The following is a 23,796-nucleotide window of genomic DNA, read 5'->3' on the forward strand; positions in this document are numbered from 1 at the left end:
CCACAGCAGCTATTCTGTGATACTGAGTTCAGAGCCAGGAGAGGTGCTGGGAAGCCAGCCTGGGGAGACCTGATATCATGGGGCTGCTGGCATACCCACATCTCCAATCAGCAGTCTCTGAGTGTGTTAGCCCGAAGAATGGATTATAAATCTTATTATTAGCCACTTCTGGTTCCTTGTTCTGTTATTTTCACCTGAGAGCATCTTGAAGAATGCACTTGCTTCATAGAATATAAAAACAAGGAGGGACGTTAGCTCACTATTTTTTGCTTTTCTCTATGTTTCCATCATCTGGAAGTGGGTCTGAAGCAGAGAGCGGATTCAAGACGTACTTGGTGAATGAAGGAAGGGATTCCGTGTCGCGACTCTTCTCAGATTTGGCCGTGTACACAACCTGTTTTCAGGGTTTACACCACATGCCTAAAAACCCCTTCTACTGATCCTGTTACTTAAAAAAAGAAATACCCTTCACCTTCTGTGAAGCAAAATATTTGCAATCCCAGTTTCAACGTGTTGCTTACCTTCTTGTAATGTATTAGGTGAAATGCACAAATATGGTATTTTGAAAGCATCCATCTACACACCATCTAGAATCCTTTTCCTGCTACGAGCTGCATTCCGCTCGCGTGTCAGGATGCCATGCTGGACCACAGCCAGTGCTTAATTGGGTCCACAGGCGTCCAACTTGTTCGTGAATAATCACGAAGGTTCCAGACCCCGTTCTCACTTAGAGCTGCTCTTCTCAGGTCAGGGGTGAGGCGATGCGGGGAGATGGTTTCCAAATGCTCTTACCGTATGCAAACGGAACAGAGAGAAGATGATGAGATCAGAGTCCGGTACAGGGGACCCCGGAAGCCAAGGCTAATTCACCGGCACGCTCAGAGTGCGGTTACAGCGCAGGGGGCAAGCAAATACACCCATTACGTGTTTGCTGATATAAACATCAATAAGCCTTGGCTCTTCCAAAAGTATTCAAAGGAGGTTGTTTCAAGAAAGGCTATTTTTGAGATGAAGGACATGATATTTTATGCTCCCATTTTTCTTATCCTGTGCCTCAATATTATAAAACAGGATGTCCTCTAATGATGCCTTATTTCTCACACAACCTTAAACTGCCTCTACGTTCCCAGCTCCTCCTGTCCAACGCCAGGTTTTCTCTCACCACCGATTTCCAGTCGGGGGGACTCTTCACCCGGGATGAGTAGATGATCTTTTTAACACCTGCCGCTTCTGCCTCTCACGTTGCATTAAACCAATCTTCCTTTGTGATTTATATTTATGCCAGTGCTCAATTCTATCATTCCCCTTCCCGTAGTCTCGATTTCCTCTCAGATTCTTTTTGCCTCGATAATATCATTTTTGTAGCTAAGTCATAGGCTGTCACTTTGCATTTATGAACCGAGACATAAAGTGTGCGTGATTATTTTTGTGAATCTCCGTAATGACGAACGCATTGATTGGATCTGTCGGGAGGGGCGTCAGCTTCTTCCTAATGGACGGGCCTCGCCCCACACCCTCCAAATGCTCAGATTTTTAACAATCTGCACGGGCTGGGGAGGTGATGAAAATTGGTCATTCCTTTTCAGGGTTTGCAGATGTGGAGAAAGGCAAGGCTCTATCCAAACTGTTTGAATTTGGGAGTAATTTTAAGCTGTGGTTCAAGGGAGGAGGGGAACACATATCTAGTTTAATAAAAACGAACTTGAACCAACAGAGCCTGGCTAGGTAAATACTCATCCAAAGTCATGCTCAGACCCTCTGAGACACGGTGTCCTTTCCTAAGAGAGGTGCCATGTCCTGCAGTAACAGGGGCCTGGGATGTGGCACCAGCAGCCAGGTTCTGATGCCGCCACCTAACTGCCATCCAATATCGAGACTGTCCCACATTACGCATATCGGTCCCCCTACCTGTCCACGAGCCGGTGTGCAATGAGAATAATGAGAAGCCATCACAGACTCCGCCGCACTCATATATTCAGGAGTGCACACTGCACGGTTATCAGTGACGTCATCCCGATGAGACAAAGCCATCTCGCTGCTGTTACCTGCCTGCCTCAGTTTACCGAGCTCCTTGCTGTTCCAAGTTTAGTTTATCTGTCTACCTAACTTCTTGGAATTAGCACCCTCAGCTTTCCAGGCTGACTTCTGTCATGACCAAGAACCTTCTGGGCTTCATCTCAAAAAAAGGGGTTGGGATGTGAGGCCAAATATTTGGCAGAGCGCACGACACCCTTGCAAACTCTGTAGGGCAGCATCGTGTTAGGTCCGGAGATCATCCCAGCAATTTCCACACATTCCTGCCCTCCCGGCAACTGGTCTGGTTCCAGTTTCTTTGGTCGGGCATGGAATGCAAGCAGGGGGGTTCATGCCCAACACAGTGCATGGAACCAGGTATCTTCCAAGGCCAGTGCCCCCAGACACAGGCCCCCCAGAGCCATCTGGGAAGGGAGCTGTGGGGGGAATGGCAGGTCCCGGTTCCCTTCTTGCTATGGCCACAAGAGGGCTCTTTGGCGCACTCAAGGTGCTGGAGATCTCCCTTCTTGCTTGCTGGCGACTTCTCCATGTCTCCCCTCTAAGCCCGCGTAAGTGAGTGCATCTCCATGATGGACCCCCACGAGTGTGGCTCCCCATACTCCCCAGAAGCAGGTGTCACTGGGCTGTCACAGACAGTCTTTGGGACTCATAACTTTAGTTCCTTGATTCTCAGGAAATCTTCCGACCGCTTGGCCAACAGCCAAGGACGAAGGTGGCCTCCAGGGGGAGAAGTCGGAGCATCAGGAAAGTCTCTCCTCTACGCCAGGGACAGGGGTTTCACTGCCTTCTGGGGCTCTCAAGACCCCCTCCACTCTTCTTCCACGGCTCTCTCCGCAACCCCACGGAGGATACATGGCTCTTAATTACAGCGAATTAAAATCCATTTTGAGACTTGTGTGGCCTGAGAGACCGTGAAACGTCTTACTGTCGGTAATTAGCTTTGCAGAAGGCCAACCGGGGACGGCAGGCCTGGCATTGCCCATGGCAGGTGTGAGATGACGCCGAGTCCGGTGATCCGTTTCCAAGACATCAGACGATCTCCCTCCCCGTGCGCGGTGGGCATTGTCCCGTCACAGTTGTCACGAAGCTAAGTGCTACGACGCCAGAGGTGTGTTTAGCCTGAGAACAGAAGCAGCAGTTTGGGGAACAGTCTGTCAAACACGTTGGAAGGCAAATGCAAATAGAGCCACAGCAGCCTTCGTTCGGTGGCTGACCTTTATCCGAGGGTGTCTGCTGTGAGGGCTTGCCCGCTGTGTGTGCCCCTTGCCAACGGGGCTGTCTGCTGCCTTGAAGGGTACCGTGTTGGCTAGCACACAACTGGGGACTTTGAATTTTTAGGGGAATTAATGTGCCAAAGGAAAAATGATATGAATCCCTCTAAATGAATCACAAGTCAGAATTAATCTTACTTGTGAGTTAGGGTCTCAAGTCAATGAATTGACACATTAAAACAAATTCTTATCAAGGGCCTAATGAGATATGTCCCCCTATGGGCTGTCTCAGTCACTAGGTCCCAGGGAGAGGGAGGACAGGTGTTTGGGCGAAGTGAGGGAGTGGGGGGGGGGTGTGTTTCTGCTCCAGGAGACCCGGGATGACCCCAGGCTGAGCCCCGCACAGGACAAGCAGGGACTGATCTGCTAAACAAGCCACACTGAACACAGGTGCAAATTATTTCCCCAAATCTCAAGTCTAAAACCAATTAATGTGAGCCAGGTTGAACCTGAGCTGAACCTATTTATTTTCCAAGATTAAAGAATAGTCTTGCACTTGAACTTGAAGCTGACCTTAAAGGTAAAAATTCCCAGTTCTGCCTCCGGGGAGGAAGATGCAGGAGCTCATTCACACCACCCCACAGAAGCGGGCCAGAGGAGAACGAAGGGGGTTTCAGGGCACAAGCGATCCTCGCATTTGAAAAAGCATTTCCAAGGTTTCAAAGAAAAGAAGATTTCTGTTATCTGAAATAAATGGAAGGCATGGCCGTGCAGAAGAAACAATCATGTTTTCAATTAAAAAGAACTCTTGAAAACACGTTATGGTAAATTCTTGAGTAATTTGTCTACCTAGAAAGTCAATGTTCCCCCCCCCAGGTGTTACCAAATACAGCAACAGATGTTGTTGTATGTCCAACAGTTTACATTTCCTTCTCAAAATTAGTTGATTTAAGATTTCCTATAAGAATGCTTAAAGTTTATCTATATTTCTATATATCTCCATTCTATCCATCCATCCGTCTATCCACCCATCCATCCGTCCATCCGTCCATCCATCCATCCATCCACTCATCCACTCATCCATCCATCCGTCCATCCGTCCGTCCATCTGTCCGTCCATCCACTCATCCACTCATCCATCCATCCGTCCATCCGTCCATCCATCCACCTATCTATCTACCCAGCCATCTGTCCATCCATCCATCCGTCTCCACATCACTGAATTCAAACCGCTCTTTTCTCAAATACACTGCACACAGAGCTCGGAAGCAGTCCAGAGGCCCTGGGAATGTGTCTGGTCTTAATGAAGCCATCTTACTTTGACAACACAACAGAAAGCCTCTAAATTGAGCTGCCACAACAAGAATTCCTCCGAGTTGTTGAAGGTTGGAGTCGGAATACGGTGCTGAGCTCCTGACTCCCGCTGACAGCAGAGCTCAGAGAGGTATATAATCTGCAAAACGCCAGACCTTTCCTTCAGGAGCCTCTGGCACTCCCTTTCGGCTGGGGGGAGGAAGGGGAATCCTAGAGAGCCTTGGCCCCTCAGGGGTGCATGTGCTCAGCTGTGGAGAGCGCATATTTAACATTCAGGTGAGCCAAAGGCTCCGTGATGCACATCTGACACACAGCCTGCTCCTTGGGGGCCTCCTTTGGCCGCCCTGGGCTCTGTCTGTTGAGGGAGCCCTCCAGACCCACCCTGCCTAGGGACCAGCTCTGCCTCCTTCTGTGCCTCTGCTGAGGCAGGGACTCTGACCTGTATTCTCCTCAGGTCACTGTTCGATCCACTGGGAAGGGGTCCAGGGAGCAGGGGACCTGGGCTGCCCCTCCCCACAATCCGTCCCTCCTGCTAAGCCATCTGAATGCACCGGGGCCCACCTCCTGGATCTCCTGTTCTTCTGTCTCTTGGGACATCAGAATTGTGTTTATTTGTGATGGGTCCCGGTGCACGCTGGAGCCGGACAGCTGGGGTTCAAACTTGGGTGTGGGCATCAGGTTTCCTACCTGAAACCCGGGCCCCACTGTCAGGGGATGTCATGAAGATTCAAAGAACTATTGCCTATAAGTGCTCAGGACAGTTCTGGGACCAGAACGACCCCGGCAGTTAGGATAGCTACTGTTATCTGAATTCTAAGGGCCACTGTAAATTCATGGCACCCACGACAGCTTCAATTTTTTCAGAATGGATTTTGCATAACACTAACATCTTACGAATGTTCAGAATTCACGGAATTAAAACTACATATTTAGTCTATTTTTGACACAGTATTTTTCTGTAAATCCCACATTCACAGCATGTTCCATAAGGAACAAGGAGTGTCCATTGCATGTAAATCATCAACCGTTACAGGTCCTCGTACCTCCTTGGGTTTCAGGGCCCTCCACCCCGAGAGTGTGCCTTCATTCCACTTTCTGGGGGCACAGCTACTCCTGTCAGTTAGGTAAGGACCAGGTGACTGGGGTCCGGTGGACGGAACGCGGCCCGCGAGCACCGTGCGTGATTTTCCAGACTGTCCTCCGTTCCGCTCAAGAGAGCTAGACAGAGAAGCCACAAGACGGAAGGAGCCTGGGTCCCTGAGGCCCCATGGTGTGGGGGGGAGGACAGGAGCACGATGTCGGAGTGTTGTACAAAGAGAAATGAACGCTGAGCGTGTTGGAGGAGTCTTGCCGGTTACAGCGGCAAGCCTTGCTCTAACCACTGCGGTGGAAGGACGCTAAGCATTGCACAGTCTTGGAGGTAAAACGAGGCGGGGGAGGGGAGCGCATTTGGGCAAGGTCGTTGGAGAAACAAGGGCAGTGATGGAGGGGAGAACTGGGAGGGCCCGACTGAAAGTCTGAAACAGAGCTCCTTGAATGCGACTTAAAAATGAGCTGGGCTTGTAATGGCAACGATTAAACTCGAGCCGTTGAATTCTTTAGGACAGTAACAGACCCGGCTGCACACAGTGAATGTCCTCTGTGCCGTCACACGGACGCTGCTCTCCTGCTCCGAAGAAGTGGCGAGACACCGTCCGACACCGGGACGGGACGTGTCTCCCCCACCAGCACGAGACAGAGCGGCCAGGCTCACTGTGCTTGCAGATGAAGGGGACGGCTGCCCCGCGTAACCAAGTCCTAGTTCACAGGTGGGGGGTGTTCGGGTGCTGGGGTAGCACCGTCACTGCTAGTCCCTCCGACCACCTGCCACCCACCTCGTTCTCTATCACACCGTTTCCTGGCCTCTTCTTTACGCGAACTACTTCTTAAATTCCATCTCATCCCAAGGAAGAACATGGAGGAAATCACTGTGGATGGTGTCCAACATGTATTACTCGAATAAACACTGGAGTATAAACCTACTAACACAGAAACTGTTCTTGTCACTGTCTTGACAGACGTACACTGTACAGCATTTAGGAATCAGGAAACACGGTGGAAGTCTCCAGGATGTGAACACGGTGCAGCTCAGTGAGCCAGCCCTGGGGGCCTTCCGACCTCACTGCAGCGTTCTCTCTAAGTCTTACCCTGAGGGTGACCTTTCCTTTGGAAGCAATTAGATTGCAGATTGTCATCCAAGGAGATGCCACTGCGAGGCCCCTCACCCATGGAGACACGTCAGTGCTCGCAGCTCTGTGTCTCTCCACGCTTAGAAATCTCCACCCAAATATCAGGCTGGTCCTTGCTCGGTTACGTGGCTCCTGCTTGGCCCTAAATGGGGCCGACTGCACATCTGTTTTGCCCAGGATCACACAGCTGTACACCTCCGCTCACAAAACCGTCTCAGGGGAGGAACATATGGAATTATAAGCGACTCATCGGCGCCGCTGGCTGTGCCCATCCCGCGATTCCCATGGCTCGCCTGTGCTGTGCCAACTTCCTTCATCCTCACGCCCCCCCCCATGAACCTGCCTCTCCTTTCCAAGTTCATTGTTCTGCGAATGGAACCACTGGCCCCCGGTCTGCCTAGCCGGGAGACAGGCATTATCCGTGGATGCTGCTGGGCCACCTGGCCCTTCTCATCAGTGATGCCCATCCATTCACTCTCGTCACGGCTGGCATCGATTTTCCTTCGCCAACGACCTCCCCACAAAGCATGCCTTTTAGAGTCTAACTCATTACTTCTTGCCTGGAATTATTTAAACAGCTGCCCCCGCCAGAGAGAAGCAAAGTTCCTGAGAGGTCACAGCCCGTCGGAGGCCGCTGGAAGGATGCCCCAAGGAAGCATTCAGGTTTCTGGGGGTGTCCAAGACATCACCCCATCGCAAGGGCAGAGGCCAGTGACCGGCAATCGCCAAGTCTGGGAGGCCCTGGACAGCACAGTGCCCAGCGCTGCTCCGAGGTGATGAAGTGAGAATAAAGGAGGGCTCGGCCTCCGCACCTCCTAGCGGTAAGCAAGGCAGCCCCCAGCTCGGGCCTTGGAATGAAGAGCCGAAGAGGACGTGGCCTTGAGGTGCCATGCAGGTGCCTGAGACCAGCATGCTCTGGGCAAGGGGGACTCGCTCGGAACCTGGACACGGCCACCATGGGGTCCTCACAAGGCGCAGAGAACAGAGGATTACAGGGCCCGGGGACTGGCCCACAGCCCCGCCATCCGCACGGGCCAAGAAAAACCTGCGTTGCTCATCGTGGAGGGGGGTCATGCGTGGCCGTGGGAAGTCTCTCTCCGTCTTGTCACCCACAAGCCAGAGGCAAGGGTGTGCGTGCCATGCCACGAGCTAGACACGGGGACAGCACGTCTCCCTGGTGGGGATGTTGGCAAGGCAGCCTGGGGTAGGCAGGAGGGGTGCCCTGGGGGTGTCAGCACCCCGACCCTGGGGGTGTCAGCACCCTGACGCCTGGCCCTGTGGGTACGTCAGGTCACGCGGCAAAGGGAAAGCGAGGTCGCGGCTGGAACTGAGGCTCTCACCGGCTGGCTCTGCGATGGGGAGATGTGCCTGGGTGCACCAGTGTCCTCAGAGGGGCTTCCGTAAGGATCCTGGGAAGTAACAGACACCTTGGAGAGATCGCCCACCCAAGTGCAGTTTACAAGCCCAGGATTCTGTTCCCGAGGGACAGTGTGGGTTTCCTTGGTTCCCACAGCTTCGCCCCATGACACGGGATGTGCCGTGCCATCCTCGGGCTCCTGACCTCGTGCCGTGTTTGGGCCACAGCGTGTTATGCCTCGGGGGGCTACGAAGTCCATGTGATAATCAATGACAGATCAAATCTGATGGGAGAGTGAACACTGGTTTATTCCTTTAATTTTACAAGTACGGTAAATATTGTATGACTCGATCTAACGGGTTAGTGTTTTGTTATTGTAGCTGTCACAATCCTGTCTTGTTTAATAGATTCTGCTTTCACTGAGAACACGGGGATAACCTCTGCTTTCAACACGAAACATCCCTTCCGCTGGCTTCTCTCCCCCGGCTTTATTGACACAGAACTGACACACCACGTTGTGTAACTGTGAGGCGTGAGACACGATGACGTGGCAGACACACACACTGGGCAACGGTGGCGACGTCAAGGTTGGTCTCCATCGCCACCACCTCCCAGGACGGGGGTGATTTCTTTGTGGTGAGAACACAGAGGATGTACTCTCTTCCTGGCTTTCAAGTACGCAATAAGAATTTATTAACTCCAGCCACCATGCTAAACATCGGGTCCCCAGAACTCTCTCATCTATGACCGGAAGTTTGTGCCCATTGACCTACATCTTTGGAAGACAGAAAAGGCAAGGAAACAGATCTTCCCCCTGGAATTGTCCAGAAAGGATGCTGCCCTCCTGACCCGGTGACCGTAGCCCGCTGAGACGCATGTAGCTCTTCTAACCTACAAAACTGTGCAATAATAAATGCCGTTTTAGGTCAACACATGCACGGTACTTTTTTTTAAAAATTGCAACGGAAAATCAGCACATATTGCACATATTGCAAGTCCAGACAGCCCAGCACCAGCTGCCCAGGCTCCAGCCGCCGGATAGCGTGCCCTCTGCCCCAGCCTCCCCACCCAGCCTCAGGCTCCGGAGAAGGCTCAGTCCTGCCTCCCGCCAGCGCGATCTGCCTCGTGTGCCCCTCTGTACACCACGTCTCCCGTCCTCTGCCCTCCACTGGGGCTCCTTGGTTTGCAGGACACCCCAGGTGTTTCCCACCTGAGAGCCCATCCCCAATGCTGCTCCGACCGCAAACACTCTCCGTTCCTGCCCACTTTACCACGGGACTTGGTGGCTCCATCTCCAAGTCCCCATCTCGGAGAGGCACCGATATATTCTTGTAGGAATGTGTCTACGTATGTGTGCACGCACATGCCTTGCTGAGAGGGCACGGGGGAGGAAATATGTGTGTACACACACACACACACACACGAAGCTGCTATATATGACATAGGAGACACATATGACAGAGAGTACATATACAATACAAATGAGAAAATGGGATATTTATACATGTGAAACTGTTATATGACATACATGATAATAAAATATGTCAAACTATATATACATGAAATTGTATGTATAGGAAATAGGATATATATATTTTTAAATTTTATTTATTTATTTGAAAGAGAATGAAAGAGATATAGCCTGAGATGGGGGAGGGTCGGAGGGAGAAGCAGACTCCCAGGGAGTCTGATGTGGGAGGGAGCCTGATGTGGGACTCGAACCTGGGACTCCAGGATCATGACCTGAGCCGAAGGCAGTCGCTTAACTGACTGAGCCCCCCAGGTGCCCCAGAAATAGGATATATTCCATCTAGATTTGAAGCTATATACATAGGTATATAGAAATATATGAATATGTATGAAAATATCTATTTTCCTCCTCTATGAAGAAAAAATTTATGAAGTTATATCTATGACAAAATAGGGTAAAGGATGTTATATATGTATCTCCTGTAATTATTTAATAGGATTTTCTACCTTCCTTGTCATGAACTTTAATTTGTTAATGAGCTCAGTCTACAGAACCAGAACAGTGTCCTGCGTGCATTAGAAATTCAGGAAATATTCGTTGAGTAATTTATGTTTATACTTAAGACTCTTCATTGAACTGTTTACAAACATCTTAGTATGGTTTTAATTTTAAATTCTTTCTTTTTTAAAGATTTTATTTATTTATTTGACAGACAGAGATCACGAGTAGGCAGAGAGGCAGGGAGAGAGAGAGAGAAAAGCAGGCTCCCTGCTGAGCAGAGAGCCCAATGCGGGGCTCGATCCCAGGACCCTGAGACCATGACCTGAGCCAAGGCAGAGGCTTAACCCACTGAGCCACCCAGGCACCCTTAAATTTTAAATTCTATATGGGAACCTCCATAATACCTTCTGAACTTTGGGCCTCTAAAGTCTTCATCTGTGTTTTTTTTTGTTTTTGTTTTTGTTTTTTTTAAAAAAAAGACCATCTCCACGTAGAGAGGTGGCTGACTATGACCCCAACCTGGGCTCCCTTGTTGTGCTGCTGTGTGTGACCCGGGTCTACGCCAGCCAGAGAGGCTTCCCTGGAGTGGCTCTCTGGGTCTCCACCTGGTCCACGTGTCCCGAGCCACGCTGCTCAGAGGTTTGAGGGTTCGGAGCTGGGGTTCGGGACCTGGCTGCATCTCGCATGGACTAAGCCCACCATCTCCGGTGCGAAAGCCGGCTCACTAGCTCTACTGGGAAAGGTTCTGAGCTTGGTTTTCCTTTGGTCACAAACACGCACTAGACCTCCCAGTGCTCTCCTTCTCTCTCTTCTTGGATCAAAGACCTTTCCCGCAGGGGAAAGACAGCGAAATTTTCTGTAACTCACCCTAAGATTAAACTCAAGACTCTACATCAAGCTCCTGTGAGACAGGAACTCGGGTAAGACCCTGAAAAAAATAATTTAAAAAAATCCCTTTTGGGATCCTTTTGTAGTTCATAAGCATGATGATTGGGTGTTCACGCTCCTATGTGACGTGTGGTACCCTCAAACCTTATTACGACCTTGGCACATTACTCATCTGATGAGGCATAGGAGAAAGAGAAATTAAGGAGTCAATCCCATTTACAATTGCACCCAAAACCATAAGATACCTAGGAATAAACCTAACCAAATAGGCAAAGAATCTGTACTCAGAAAACTACAGAGTACTCATGAAAGACATTGAGGAAGACACAAAGAAATGGGAAAACGTTCCATGTTCGTGGATTGGAAGAACAAATATTGTGAAAATGTCTACGCTACCTAAATCAATCTACACATTTAATGCAATCCTTATCAAAATTCCATCCATTTTTTTCAAACAATGGAACTAATAATCCTAAAATTTATATGGCACCAGAAAAGATATCGAATAGCCAGAGGAATGTTGAAAAAGAAAGCCAAAGTTGGTGGCATCACAATTCCAGACTTCAAGCTCTACTACAAAGCTGTCATCATCAAGATAGTACGGTACTGGCACAAAAACAGACACATAGATCCATGGAACAGAATAGAGAGCCCAGAAATAGACCCTCAACTCTATGGTCAACTAATCTTCGACAAAGCAGGAAAGAATGTCCAATGGAAAAAAAGACAGTCTCTTCAACAAATGGTGTTGGGAAAATTGGACAGCCACATGCAGAAGAATGAAACTGGACCATTTCCTGACACCACACACAAAAATAGATTCAAAATGGATGAAAGACCTCAATGTGAGACAGGAATCCATCCAAATCCTTGAGGAGAACACAGGCAGCAAACTCTTCGACCTCAGACACAGCAATTTCTTCCTAGAAACATTGCCAAAGGCAAGGGAAGCAAGGGGAAAAATGAACTATTGGGACTTCATCAAGATCAAAAGCCTTTGCACAGCAAAGGAAACAGTTAACAAAACCAAAAGACAACTTACAGAATGGGAGAAGATATTTACAAACAACATATCAGATAAAGGGCTAGTCTACAGAACCAGAACAGTGTCCTGCGTGCATTAGAAATTCAGGAAATATCCAAAATCTATAAAGAACTTATCAAACTCAACACCCAAAGAACAAATAATCTAATCAAGAAATGGGCAGAAGAAATGAACAGACATTTCTGCAAAGAAGACATCCAGATGGCCAACAGACACATGAAAAAGTGCTCCACATCACTCGGCATCAGGGAAATACAAATCAAAACCACAATGAGATCCAGCTCACACCAGTCAGAATGGCTAAAATTAACAAGTCAGGGAATGACAGATGCTGGTGAGGATTGCAGAGAAAGGGGAACCCTTCTACAGAGTTTATGGGAATGCAAGCTGGTGCAGCCACTATGGAAAACAGCATATAGGTTCCTCAAAAAGTTGAAAATAGAGCTACCCTATGACCCAGCAATTGTACTACTGGGTATTTACCCTAAAGATACAGATGTAATAATCCGAAGGGGCATGTGCACCCAAATGTTTATAGCAGCAATGTCCTCGATAGCCAAAAAATGGAAAGAACATAGATGTCCATCAGCAGATGAATGGATAAAGAAGATGTGGTATACACACACACACACACACACACACACAATGGAATACTATGCAGCCATCAAAGAAATGAAATCTTGCCATTTGCGACAACGTGGATGGAACTAGAGGATATCATGCTGAATGACATAAGTCAATCAGAGAAAGACAATTATCATATGATCTCCCCGATATGAGGAAGTTGAGAGGCAACATGGGGAGCTTGAGGGGTAGGAAAGAATTAGTAAAACAAGATGGGATCAGGAGGGAGACAAACCATAAGAGACTCTTAATCTCAGAAAACAAACTGAGGGTTGCCAGGGGGAAGGGAGTAGGGAGAGGGTGGTTGGGTTATGCACATCGGGGAAGGTATGTGCTATAGTGAGTGCTGTGAAGTGTGTAAACCTAGTGATTCACAGACCTGTACCCCTGGGGCTAATAATGCATTATATGTCAATAAAAAAATAAAAAAATCATTAAAAAATCCCCTTTGGAGAGGTATAATCTCTAATTTTAGGTTCTACATGTACCTTTTTGTCAACTTCCCCCCCCCCATTAACTGACCTCTATAGAAGCAGAAAGCAAGGGGCTGCTACCGGGTTGGTCCTAATTATCCAACACCCCATTCACTCATGAGAGTTTCTGCTGTAGGCTCGGTTTGTAGGATAGCAGGTGTGGGGTAAGCTCAGATCCATGCAAAATGTGATGGTCCAGTCGACACCTGCTATTTTAGCACTGATGGAGGATGGACTCCTATGTCATCAGGCAAAACACCACCATTCTAACGCTGGGTTTAAAAACAACAACAACACCACAACGGCTTTGTGCCAATTACACGCATTCTGTCTATGATACACGGTGTTGAACTGCCCGAGGGCTAAGTTAGAGGGTTTAAAATGAGTTATGGCCTCTATCTCATGCCATAACGCACCTGTTGTCAACATGCTTCCCCTCTTCATTAGTAACAGTGTGTTTGTAGTCACAGACCTACAAGTCCGATAAAGAACCTCAGTCACAGAAATGGAGGGGTATTCGCGAGGCTCCCCCTTACAGGAATGTTAGAATCCCAGAAGGTACTGTGCCTGCAATTTGAGCTGCCGTCACCAGGGGGCGCCCATCCGGTAACCTGCAGTTCCCAGGCAGGGTCTGGGTCCCAGGGTGCCTCTGAGAAGCCCAGCTCTTGCCTCTCCAGGTATGCCCAGCTGAAGCACCTGAGCCTTCATCAACCAGCACCTGCAAACCCCACTTTGCTAAAGTGGCCCGTCAAACACATGTGATGTGTGTTTGCAAAGTCCACTGACCAGATGTACCATGGAGGGGAGACGGGGGTGTTCACCAGCGGTCTCTCTACGTTTAACACAAATCTAGGTTGATTTTGCCATTCATTCATTCACTCACTCACTCAACAAATAACTACCACATGCCAGGTCTTTGGTTTAGTCCAGGCGTACAGAAAAGCGTCAGACATGTCCCTGGGGCAGAATTTCTCCCAGTCCATCGGGGGTGCTCATGCATAGATAACGTAGGGTAAGGACCGGCTGAGCCCAGGATGGTCACATCCTACCTACAGAAAGGCCAAATTCACCCACAGTGAAAATGACTCTTGAAAGTCTTTTAAACTGAAAGCCTTTTGGCCACGAATGAATCCTTTGACTTCCAACGTCTGACTTGCTTCATTTTAATCTTTACAGCCTTGGAAGTAAGGGCCAGGGCTCCGTCCTCCCACTGGGGCTAATTGCTTCTCTGTGTCTGCCCAGCGGATGCTCGCTGAAGGCTTCCGGTTCCCATGTAAGTTCCAGAGAATCCCAATTAACTGTCATACTTTTTCATTCATGTAGGAAATGGAAAGGATGGAGTAGCCATCGGGCTGGGTCCCTTTCCTGCTCACCTCCTCTGTGTTTCTGGCCTTCCCATCCAGAACGTTCTCTCTACAGAATGTTCTCAACATACCATACTCTGAACTGGGCCCACAGAGCCGTTTTCATACAGTTCTAGGTACCATCCATCAACTCAGTGTCCATCATCCCCCCTGGGGCCTTGAGGGAGTTCCTCCCACCGTCCCAGGGATGCTTTTGCTTTTTTGGATGAAGGTCCAGGGAAATCCCACAGTACTGTAAGTACACGGCCATCTCCTCACCCAAATAGGAGAACGGTGCTCTGGGTTGCTCACTGGTTGTTTTTCCTACTGAACAGAAGTTTCTCTCAGATATTAGAATTCTCCTTGTGATGACCCAGAGAGATGACGCTCTTCACCCACGTTTCCTGAGCCATTCCTGAGTCCCTTTGCTCTGCAAAGCTACCAGGCAGAGAGCCCGCAAGACACCAGGTGTTGCCTGGGCGCTGGGAGACCAGCCACGATCCAACCAGCAAGCCCGTGTCCTTGGAGAGGCGGACAGGGAACAAAGGAATGAGGAGAAATACAGTAAGACCACGGGGACACGTTCCATGAAGAAAAATAAGGCAGAGGAGGGGGTTGGGGGTGTGTCTGAGCCCAGAGGACAGCAGGGGGTGGGGGGAAGAGGTGAGGTCAGGGATGGGGGGCAGGACGGAGGGTGGGGGCCGTGGTGGCCACAGCGGGAAGGCATTCAGCCTTTACTCTGGGGTGGAGGGTGGGGAGGCGGATCTTGAGAAGTGACGTGGCGTGCGTGCCAGGGATGCTCTCCCGGCTGGTGGGGAAGAGTTTGGGGTGTGGGACAAAGTCGAAAGCAGTGACCCGTGAAGAGGTTTCTGGAAGGTTCACTTTACCTCCCGAGCTCAGCCCCCCTTGGGCAGCTCCAAACACAACCTGGACAGAAGCTGCGGGGACCTCCTTGAGGTTAACGATGCGGCTACAGGCAGAGTCCCCTCTATAAGACAGACCCACCAGTGACCGGAATGGCCGAGATTCGCTTCCAGAACCAAATCAGCCATGGGGATGTCACAGCACCCATGTCACAACCAAAGAAACTGAGGAACAGAGAGACCCAGTACCTAGCCCTGGTTCTCCTCTCTAGGTCTCAGAGCCAGGATTCAGTCCAGCCAGCCTGGCACCAGAGCCCACGCCCTCGAGGGCCCTGCGCTCTCTGTGCATGTGGCGATGGTCGGGTAGGACGCCATAGCGGCTGCACGTTCCGATGGGGCCTGTGCCGCAGACCCTACGGCCCCCCGTCGCTTCCCACACTTGTTGGCGCCTGATCTCATATTCCACTGGGTTTGTGACCTGCGGTCTTTGTACTCCAGGATCCTTTATGTAAATTCTAGGCAGGTACGGGGGTCACACACATGGGGTGGTAGGTGGTTCCTTCCAGGTAGGGGTGACAAAGAAGTTTTGTCCTTTTTTTCCAAGATTTTATTTATTTATTTGAGAGAGTGAGAGCACACAAGCACAGGGAGGGGTGGGGGGAAAGGGAGGATCCCCCCCTGCAATGTGGGGGTTGAACCCTGAGACCCCGGGATAATGACCTGAGCCGAAGGCAGACGCTTCAGGTTTTGTCTCTTCTGCCCACGACTGGCAGTGTTGCGTGGGACAGCTGTGCCACTGTCTGAACGCAAGAGACACGTGCTGAATTCCACTGAGGACGTCGGCCACAGGGCTGGTGGCACGACCTACATTTCTCTGGACTCAGCCAGGGTGGAGGGCAAGGCTGGCTTCCACTTCTGACCCACTTGGCCCCATTTTCCCAGCAGCCAGGCTCTCTCTGCTTGTCCGCATTTCGCCTCCCTAAGGGGAAAGTGACTGAGCAAGTACACTTGGACGGAGATGTCCGGAAACCGACGCATCCTTCTCTCCGAGGAGGGCATTTGCTGTAACGAAGCACAGCAGGGAGACATGAAGGCTCAATCCCACGGCATGAAATTTCACGGGAAGGACTGCAACCATCCACGGAGCAGCCATTTCTGGCCGGGAGCTCTGAGTCTCTGAGCTCCCCGTAAGCCATCACCCACGGAGGAAAGGCCTGAGGGGAGTCCCAGAGCAGAGACGGGCGAGCTCCTCTGCAGGAGATGGACGGTGAACACATCTGGCTCCGCGGCCGACCCGCCTCCCTCGGTGCCGCTCAACTCAGCCATGTGCTGTGGATAACAACGCACAAATGCTCGTTCCCGACGCGAGAGGAGGAGGGATGGAGGCAAAAATGGAACAGGACTTGGGCCCGGGGACCACGCGTCTTGGTTTCTGCAGAAGTGTCAGAACTCCGCGTGTGCAGAATGGCAGGACGTGAAGCCGCCGAAAGACAGAAGCAGCCCAAGGGTCCCCTGATGGAGGGGCAGCGGGACCAGGCATGGGACCCCCACGCGGCGGCGTTATTCGGCCCGTACAAGGAACGGGAGACCGACACCGGCCATACCCCGGAGGAACTGGAGGACCGCACACGGAGCGCGGGGAGCCAGCCCTGGAAGGACAGCCCCGGAGGCCCCAGAGGGGGGTGGTTCACGGAGACAGACCATACAAGGGAAGCCCGCAGGGGCTGAGGTGCAGGGCCACAGGGGCTGGTGTCCCGTGGGGACAGAGCTTCGGTTCTGCAGGATGACTGGAGTCCTCAAGATCATGGACAAGCACAGGGACGCTCCTAACACCGCACGCTGTGTGCCTCGCAATGGTTAGGATGGCGCATTTTATGTTCTGTATTTGGCCACAATTAAAAGAAGAGCCTCTCGTTGTCCCAATGTCCTCATGCGGAAAAACCGACATGAGCCTGAGTCCCTGGGATGGCTGGGAGGGTGGAAGGCGTGGACGCCCGCGTGGCGTGAGGAGCCGCACACAGACGCTGTTCCTAGCATCATAGGAACACAGCTCCCGACGCGTAACCCGCAGCCGGGGCCCAGGGCCCCCAGTAAGGCCGAAAGGACACAGGATGTTTTAAACACCGACAGTCTGACACAAAGCAGGACGGATGGAATCATCCTGGGAGTCGGGCCAGCGTACGGGGAAGAGAAGTGTTGTTTCCTGTAAACCAGAACATCGACTCTCAGTCAAGCGATAGTCCGTTCTGGCCTTAGGAAGTCAGCTGCAGGCAAGGAGCACGGCTCCTGGGCATCCGCATCGGGGATGGAAGGGACAGCCGCGGGGGACGCCCGCCGCCCTCGGGCTGTCTTCCTTCCTTCCTCCCCTGCTCCACCTTCGGACGCGTCCCCGGCATCTCCACGGAGGGGGCCACCCCACTCGGCAGCTACAGAAGCAAACGACCCAATGGGGGGGCTTCCTTGCCGACTAGGTAGATTGAAGAAGGGGTGCGCTGGGAGGTCTCCCCGTTCCAAGCCCCCACTGGGCCCTGGAGCCTGAGAGGGATCAGTTCAACGCAGGTGCGCCCCCCTCCCCGCTCCCCGTGGGGCACTACAGGCGGCTCCTACAAAGGAAGGTGAGGAGCCTTAATCGCGTCTAATGCCCGTTCCTTCAAGGGGATTTACGAAGCCATTTGGCTAAACTCCTGGGGAGAAACAGCGAAGCTGCCCAAGGAGCAGGACCATGGCCTGGGGGTGACCACGGGACCCACAGCCCCTCCCTGGCGGCAGCCCAGTGCACTGCCGGGTGACAGAGCCCAGCAGTGCCCTGCGGGGCCAGAGCCATGTGCCACCCGGGGCTCCCTCCATGCAGGCCTGTGACCCCATCAGGAGCCACTGACTGGCACCTGCATACCCGGTGCTGCAGCAAGGAGGCCAAGGGCCAGGCGGAGGGGCCCTGCCTGCCCCTCTCCCTGCCTCCGGCTCGTCAACACAGCCCCGTCCCGGAAATGGCTCTCTCCCCTCGTACGGGTCGGCTCTCTTCTGCGGGGACCAGCCTTGGGAGAAGGTGTCAGGCTGGGCTGTGCCCACTTCCCAGCTGGGCTGTGTCTGCTGGAGACGCAGGGGAGGACCCTGAGCTGGGGGAGCACTGCACAGAGGGAGGCAGGCTCCCTGGGTCCACCTGGTCGGGGGCACTGCTGTGGCCTGGGGGAGGTGCCCGTCTATCCGGGAGGGGTGGCGAGAGCCTGGGACCCGAACGGCCCCAAGAACTCAGCCAGCATCTCGCAGGCCTCCGGCTGCTCCGTCCACTCCCTGTGCCTTGGGGCACAGCAGCCGTCAACGGTGCCACTCCGGGGGTTCTTACGACTTCCCTAACCCCCAGCGTCTCCGAAGCCCGCTCCCCTTCCTGCTGACCACTCACAGAGCTGTCCGGGCCTCCCCTCCCTGCCTCGCCTCTGCAGGTCATGGGCTGGGGTGAGGAGGCTTTGGAACATCAGGGGTCAGGGGGCTGGGGCTGCGGCGCTGGGATCGGGGTCAGGGGGCCGCCTGGGTGGGTCCCCAATGGAGCCAGTCCCAGGACTGGAAGGTCTGCTCTCCTTCCGGCAGGGTTCCGGCTGAGCCCCATGGACCCTCTCCTCCCACGGGGTGGCCTCTCCAAATGCCTTGCTGTGGCAGAGGCCACACAGAAGGAAGGGGCTCTGTCTGCAGGTGGGGGCTGAGAGACAGAGACGGAGAGTGATGGAGAGAGAGAGAGACAGAGAGAGAGAGAGATGGGGACAGAGATGGAGAGAGAGAGAGACAGAGACAGAGGGAGAGAGACAGGGAGAGAGAGAGACAGATAGAGACAGAGAGAGATGGAGACAGAGAGAGAGAAGGGGAGAGAGAGGAGAGAGATGGAGACAGAGACAGAGATGGAGGGAGAGAGATAGAGAGACAGAGATAGAGAGAAACAAACACAGAGCGATAGAGACAGAGAGACAGAGACAGAAATACAGATAGAGCCAGAGACAGAGTGAGAAACAGAGAGAGATATAGAAAGACAGAGAGATATGGACAAAAACAGAGAGAGGCAGAGAGATAGATGGAGACAGAGACAGAGAGATCTAGAGAGACAGGACAGAGAGAGACAGAGAGACAGAGATGGACAGAGAGACAGAGAGAAGTAAGAGAGAGAAAGAGACAGAGAGAGAGGGAGGGGAGGGGGGCAGAGTAAGGATGTTCTCGTGATGTCTTTTGAGGTTCTGAATAAAATCCCCATAAACTACGCCCAAATCAGGACTTTTCAATTACATCAGCCAACAACATTTTTTGATATATATATTTTTTTAAACTGAAGTCAGCGTGGGTGGGATTTCCTGTTATTTCCAACCCCGAAGCATCACAACGGATATTACTGCTGACACCCGAAATGCATCCATTAGGGATCTGCTGCCTGTTGAAAACCCGGCATCCTTGGGAAGCAGAAGGTAATATGCCTTCCCGAAATTTACAATTCAGTGCGAATGACTTTTCCAGCGGATTTCCTGCGAGGAGGTTTCGATACGGATGGGGGAGAACGCTCGGGTTTATCCCGCCTCTGGCTGGGAGGGAAGAAAGAGCAAATAGAAGGGAAAAGACTGAAGCTTTACAGCAGACCATGCGGCTCAGCAGATTCCGGGAGCCCACACGCGGGTGTGGGTCTTCTCCAAGCACCCCTGGGCTTTCTGCCTCAAGGGTCCCCAAATGACACTGAAGAATCATAAACACTAGGGAGCGTCCCTGCACCTGTGCTCCCAGAGCTGCGCAGACAGCAGCGTGGGCCGCAGGGTCCGACCTGCAGGCTGTGCCTCCGTCCCCTGGGGCTGCAGGTGCGCGTCCTTGAGGCCCCGGGCGATTTCATGAGCCCCGGGATTCCTGGAGTCCCAGGGCATGGATACAAGTGCGGGCTTCTTTGCTGACTGGTACTATGAGCCTAACTCAGACTGCTCTGCACGAAAGTAGCCGTTTCCAGCATCCTCAGGGGAAAGTGGTGTGGTCTGGCGGGATCGAGCTCTCGGGTGCTGTTGGAAGGACGTGGCTTCCCCCGGAGAGTTTCTCTGTTGGTCTCTTTCTGGAGGCGGCCGACCTGCTTACTGTAGGAGGTCCTGTCACGGAGGGTTGGCAACAAGATCAAACGGAGGGGGACCCTGTCTTTTCTAAGACTTACACCCGACTCTTCAGAGGGCGCCTCTGTGGCTGGGATTGGGACCAGGTCTCTCCCGGAGCAGACGACGGCTTCTACAGGGACATGGCACTTTGTGGCCACGCCGGGTCACCCGGCCACCGGAAGTTGGGGTGGACACGGCACCATTTACGTTGCTGGGACTGAGAGCAAAGACAGTAAGGAACGTCCTGGAGCAAACGTCTCTGTCATCAGGAGGAGCGCGGACGGAGGCTGCCGAGAACACGCCCCAACGTCCTTCACGGGAATTCGCAGCTTCTGCTGCTCCAAGAGTGCATCTCCCCGCCCTCGTCCCCGCGTGCCCTCGGCCTGCAGTGTTTCCACGTTGTGTGTCGTCCGGCCGGCCATGAGCAGACCCAGCCTCAGCGTCCCCCCGTGAGTCTGTCCCCAAGAACGCCTCTGTGGCTCAACCATGTGCGTTCCCGTCTTGTTGGTCACCGCGTCAGTCACTCGCGCGTTCGACACACATTTGTTCGGTGCGACCTCTCTGTCTGGGGTTGTTCGTGATGGGGGACGGCGGCGAAGGAAGAGAACCAGACAGCGCTGCCCGCCCAGAGCCTACACCCCCGTGAGACCGTCAGACAAAGTAAAGTAAAAACATAAATGTGAAAATAGAGAGATCTGCATCGCACACATACACCTTTGATGAAAAAATATGACGGAAAAATGCGAGCGGGGCCGGGGAGGGCGGTGCTGGGGGGACGTGGGGACAGGCTGGGGAGAAGGGGAAGCGAGGGACACGGCCCTGCAGGGAGTGGGGCTCGGAGCACAGGGCTGAACACAGGGGGTCTGACCCGTCCGAGGAAAGGCCAATCCCCTGGTGTGGCTGGAACGGAGAGAACGAGTGGGAACGCAACAAGGGTGAGGTCAGAGTTCAGGCAGGTGGGCGGGACTCCATGTCCCCAGTCACTCTGTCTGCTGAGACGGGTGGGAAGCGGGGGGATGTTTGCGGACCGAGGAGTGACGTGGTCAGACCGACACTTGGATCCCACTGGCTGCCGCAGTGAGAGCAGACTCCAGGGGAGAGGAGGCCACCGGGGGGCCCGCAAGGAGGACGCCGCGCAGATCTGGGAGAGAGAAGGGACCGCGGCCTGGGGGCCGGCAGGACGCCGTGGAGGAGGGTCGGGTCTGGGGTCTGTTTGGAAGCCACTGCCCACAGGATGTGCTGGAGGACGGGATGTGGGGAGAGGGAAATCGAGGGCGAGCCAAGAATTGGTCTGCGGCCCCGGGAGGCCCGGCCTGACCGGTACCCGCTGAGGGGATTCTGGAACAGGGGTGAGCGGTGTGTCACGACGCCGTCCTTCCTTCCCATCCCTGCCTTGTCCCCAGCCAATCACAGGGCAGGGACCGTGCCTCTGACTACGGTCCTGCTATCGAACAGGACCCAACATCTGGTGACGCCGTTGGCATCTGTCCACTGCTCTCTGCCGATGGACTTGCTCCCTGGAGTTCCCGGCGAGCAGAGGGGCTTAGCAGCTCCCGCCCAGCACAAGGGGGTCACCGAGCTCAGACCACTGCTAGGACCCAGAGAGAAGGGGTCACGTGCACTTCCTGTCCTCCTGCCTGCTGCCCCCAGGCGTTTGCTGGGAGGCAGGCTCGGAGGAGGGTGCCAGGCAGCATTTGCCACCGCGGCTCTGAGCCGGGAGTGGGCAGTGGCAGTGTGACAAGCCCGTCCCCCGCCGAGTGCAGCGGCCGGCCAAGCGCCCCCGCCAGAATATCTCTGTGCACGCTTTGGCTTCGCCTCCGCTGTGCGTCCAATTGTAAAGAGAGAGAAGAGGGCAGGAAAGAAGGGGTCCAGGGAATGTAAAGGAAGGGCCACCCTCCATGCCCCGCCGGCTGCAGAGCCATCCCAGGTTGGCCGAGAGTGGGGACTGTTGGTCTCTTCCTGCCTCGGCTGGCGCTGTCAGTCACCGCTGGGGAGACTAAGTGCACGCTCGCCCCCCAACTCGACTTGGCACACACGCTCCCTGCTGTGCAACCATCCCAGCGCACGGACACACACGCACCAGGCTGGGTCTGGCCCCCTTCCCAGTGCCTGCAGCCCTCCACGGCCTCCCCAGGGACTGGGACGAGGCCCTGAGCACTTGGCACACAGGAAAGGTCAGGAGCTTTGCACACCTTGCTGAGCCTCCAGACACCACCGGAATGGGCTGGGAGGGGCCGCAGGACCCCCGGTGGTCACCACCTCGGACTCCGGCAGGGGCGGGGGGCGGGGCAGGGAGGCGTCCACTTGCCTTGATCACGTCTTCGTCGGACGACCGGCACTCCACGGACGTTAGCAGGTCGGTCACCGCGCCGTCCTCCTCCACGGAGACCACCTTCACCGGAACGGCCACCGTCTTCCCCGTGAGGATGGCTGTGTTCAGGATCTCAGCCTCCTGGAAGACCAAACACACCCTGCCATCACATACCTTCTTTGTGCGATGACCTCCCGCCTCCCCACGAAGGACCCTGGCGCCCGCACGGCCCGGAGTCACTGAGGGAGAACAGGATGGGGAAGGGGACCCCATGGGAAGGGCGGGAGCAAACTTATCACATGTGTTGTGTTTGACCAGCCTCCCCATCAGCCAGAAGCTCTTTTAACTGCTTTGCGAGAGTGGACGTGTTCCGTCGCAGACCCGATATTAGCATTCCCTCCCTTTGGCAGATGACACAGAGAGGTCGTGTCACTTGCCCGAGGTCACACAGCCTGGCAACAGTGAAGGTGGGACTTGAACCCAGGAAGTCCAGCCGCTGAGCCCACGTGTCAGCTATGCCAGGATGTCTGAACTGAGACAAAATGATGCCACCTTCAGCCGTGAGCCGTTGACCAGGGGAGCAAGGGGCCCTAAAAGCAGCGGAGATTAGCCCCACCCACGGCCTGTCCCGTGTGTAGCATGCACACGGAGACGTAGACCCTCGCTCTCAGAACTCTGTTGCACGGGCCATCTTTCCCTTCCTGTCCCTCCTTGGGGCTCTTACTGGGTCCTGGCCTCTGTGTATGTCTGTAACTCAACTACAGCTCCAATGACATGCTCGGCCCGCCGACATGACATGTGTGTGCAGCAGACACACACGCCCATGCAGACATGCATTTGCCTGCCCAACACATCCTCTGCTCACGGCTCACGGTGTCCCGCGGGACGTCCCTGCTTGCTTTCGTTATTCAATTTAGAGCCCCTCAGAGCCCAGGACACACGGGCACAGCCTCTCCCCTGTGGCATCTCTCACCATTGCTGTCTTACTTAGAATTAGTCAATCGGAGACCTCTCTTCCAGGCCACAAG

At 53.4% G+C, this 23,796-nt stretch overlaps 1 protein-coding gene and 1 non-coding gene across 2 annotated transcripts in view; one reads left to right on the forward strand and one right to left on the reverse strand.

Moving 5' to 3' along the window:
* TMEM132D (transmembrane protein 132D) overlaps positions 1 to 23,796 on the reverse strand; it is a 575,438-nt gene that overhangs the window by 64,446 nt on the left and 487,196 nt on the right. The window contains exon 5 of the mRNA XM_044243542.1: positions 22,766 to 22,909. Coding sequence (XP_044099477.1) covers positions 22,766 to 22,909 — 144 coding nt within the window. The remainder of the gene's footprint in view (positions 1 to 22,765; positions 22,910 to 23,796) is intronic.
* Positions 11,079 to 11,182, forward strand: LOC122903910. The gene has a single exon (XR_006384111.1). It is a non-coding gene; the product is annotated as a small nucleolar RNA U13 (small nucleolar RNA).

The sequence above is a fragment of the Neovison vison genome, chromosome 3 (assembly GCF_020171115.1).
Source record: "Neovison vison isolate M4711 chromosome 3, ASM_NN_V1, whole genome shotgun sequence".
Lineage (NCBI taxonomy): Eukaryota > Metazoa > Chordata > Mammalia > Carnivora > Mustelidae > Neogale > Neogale vison.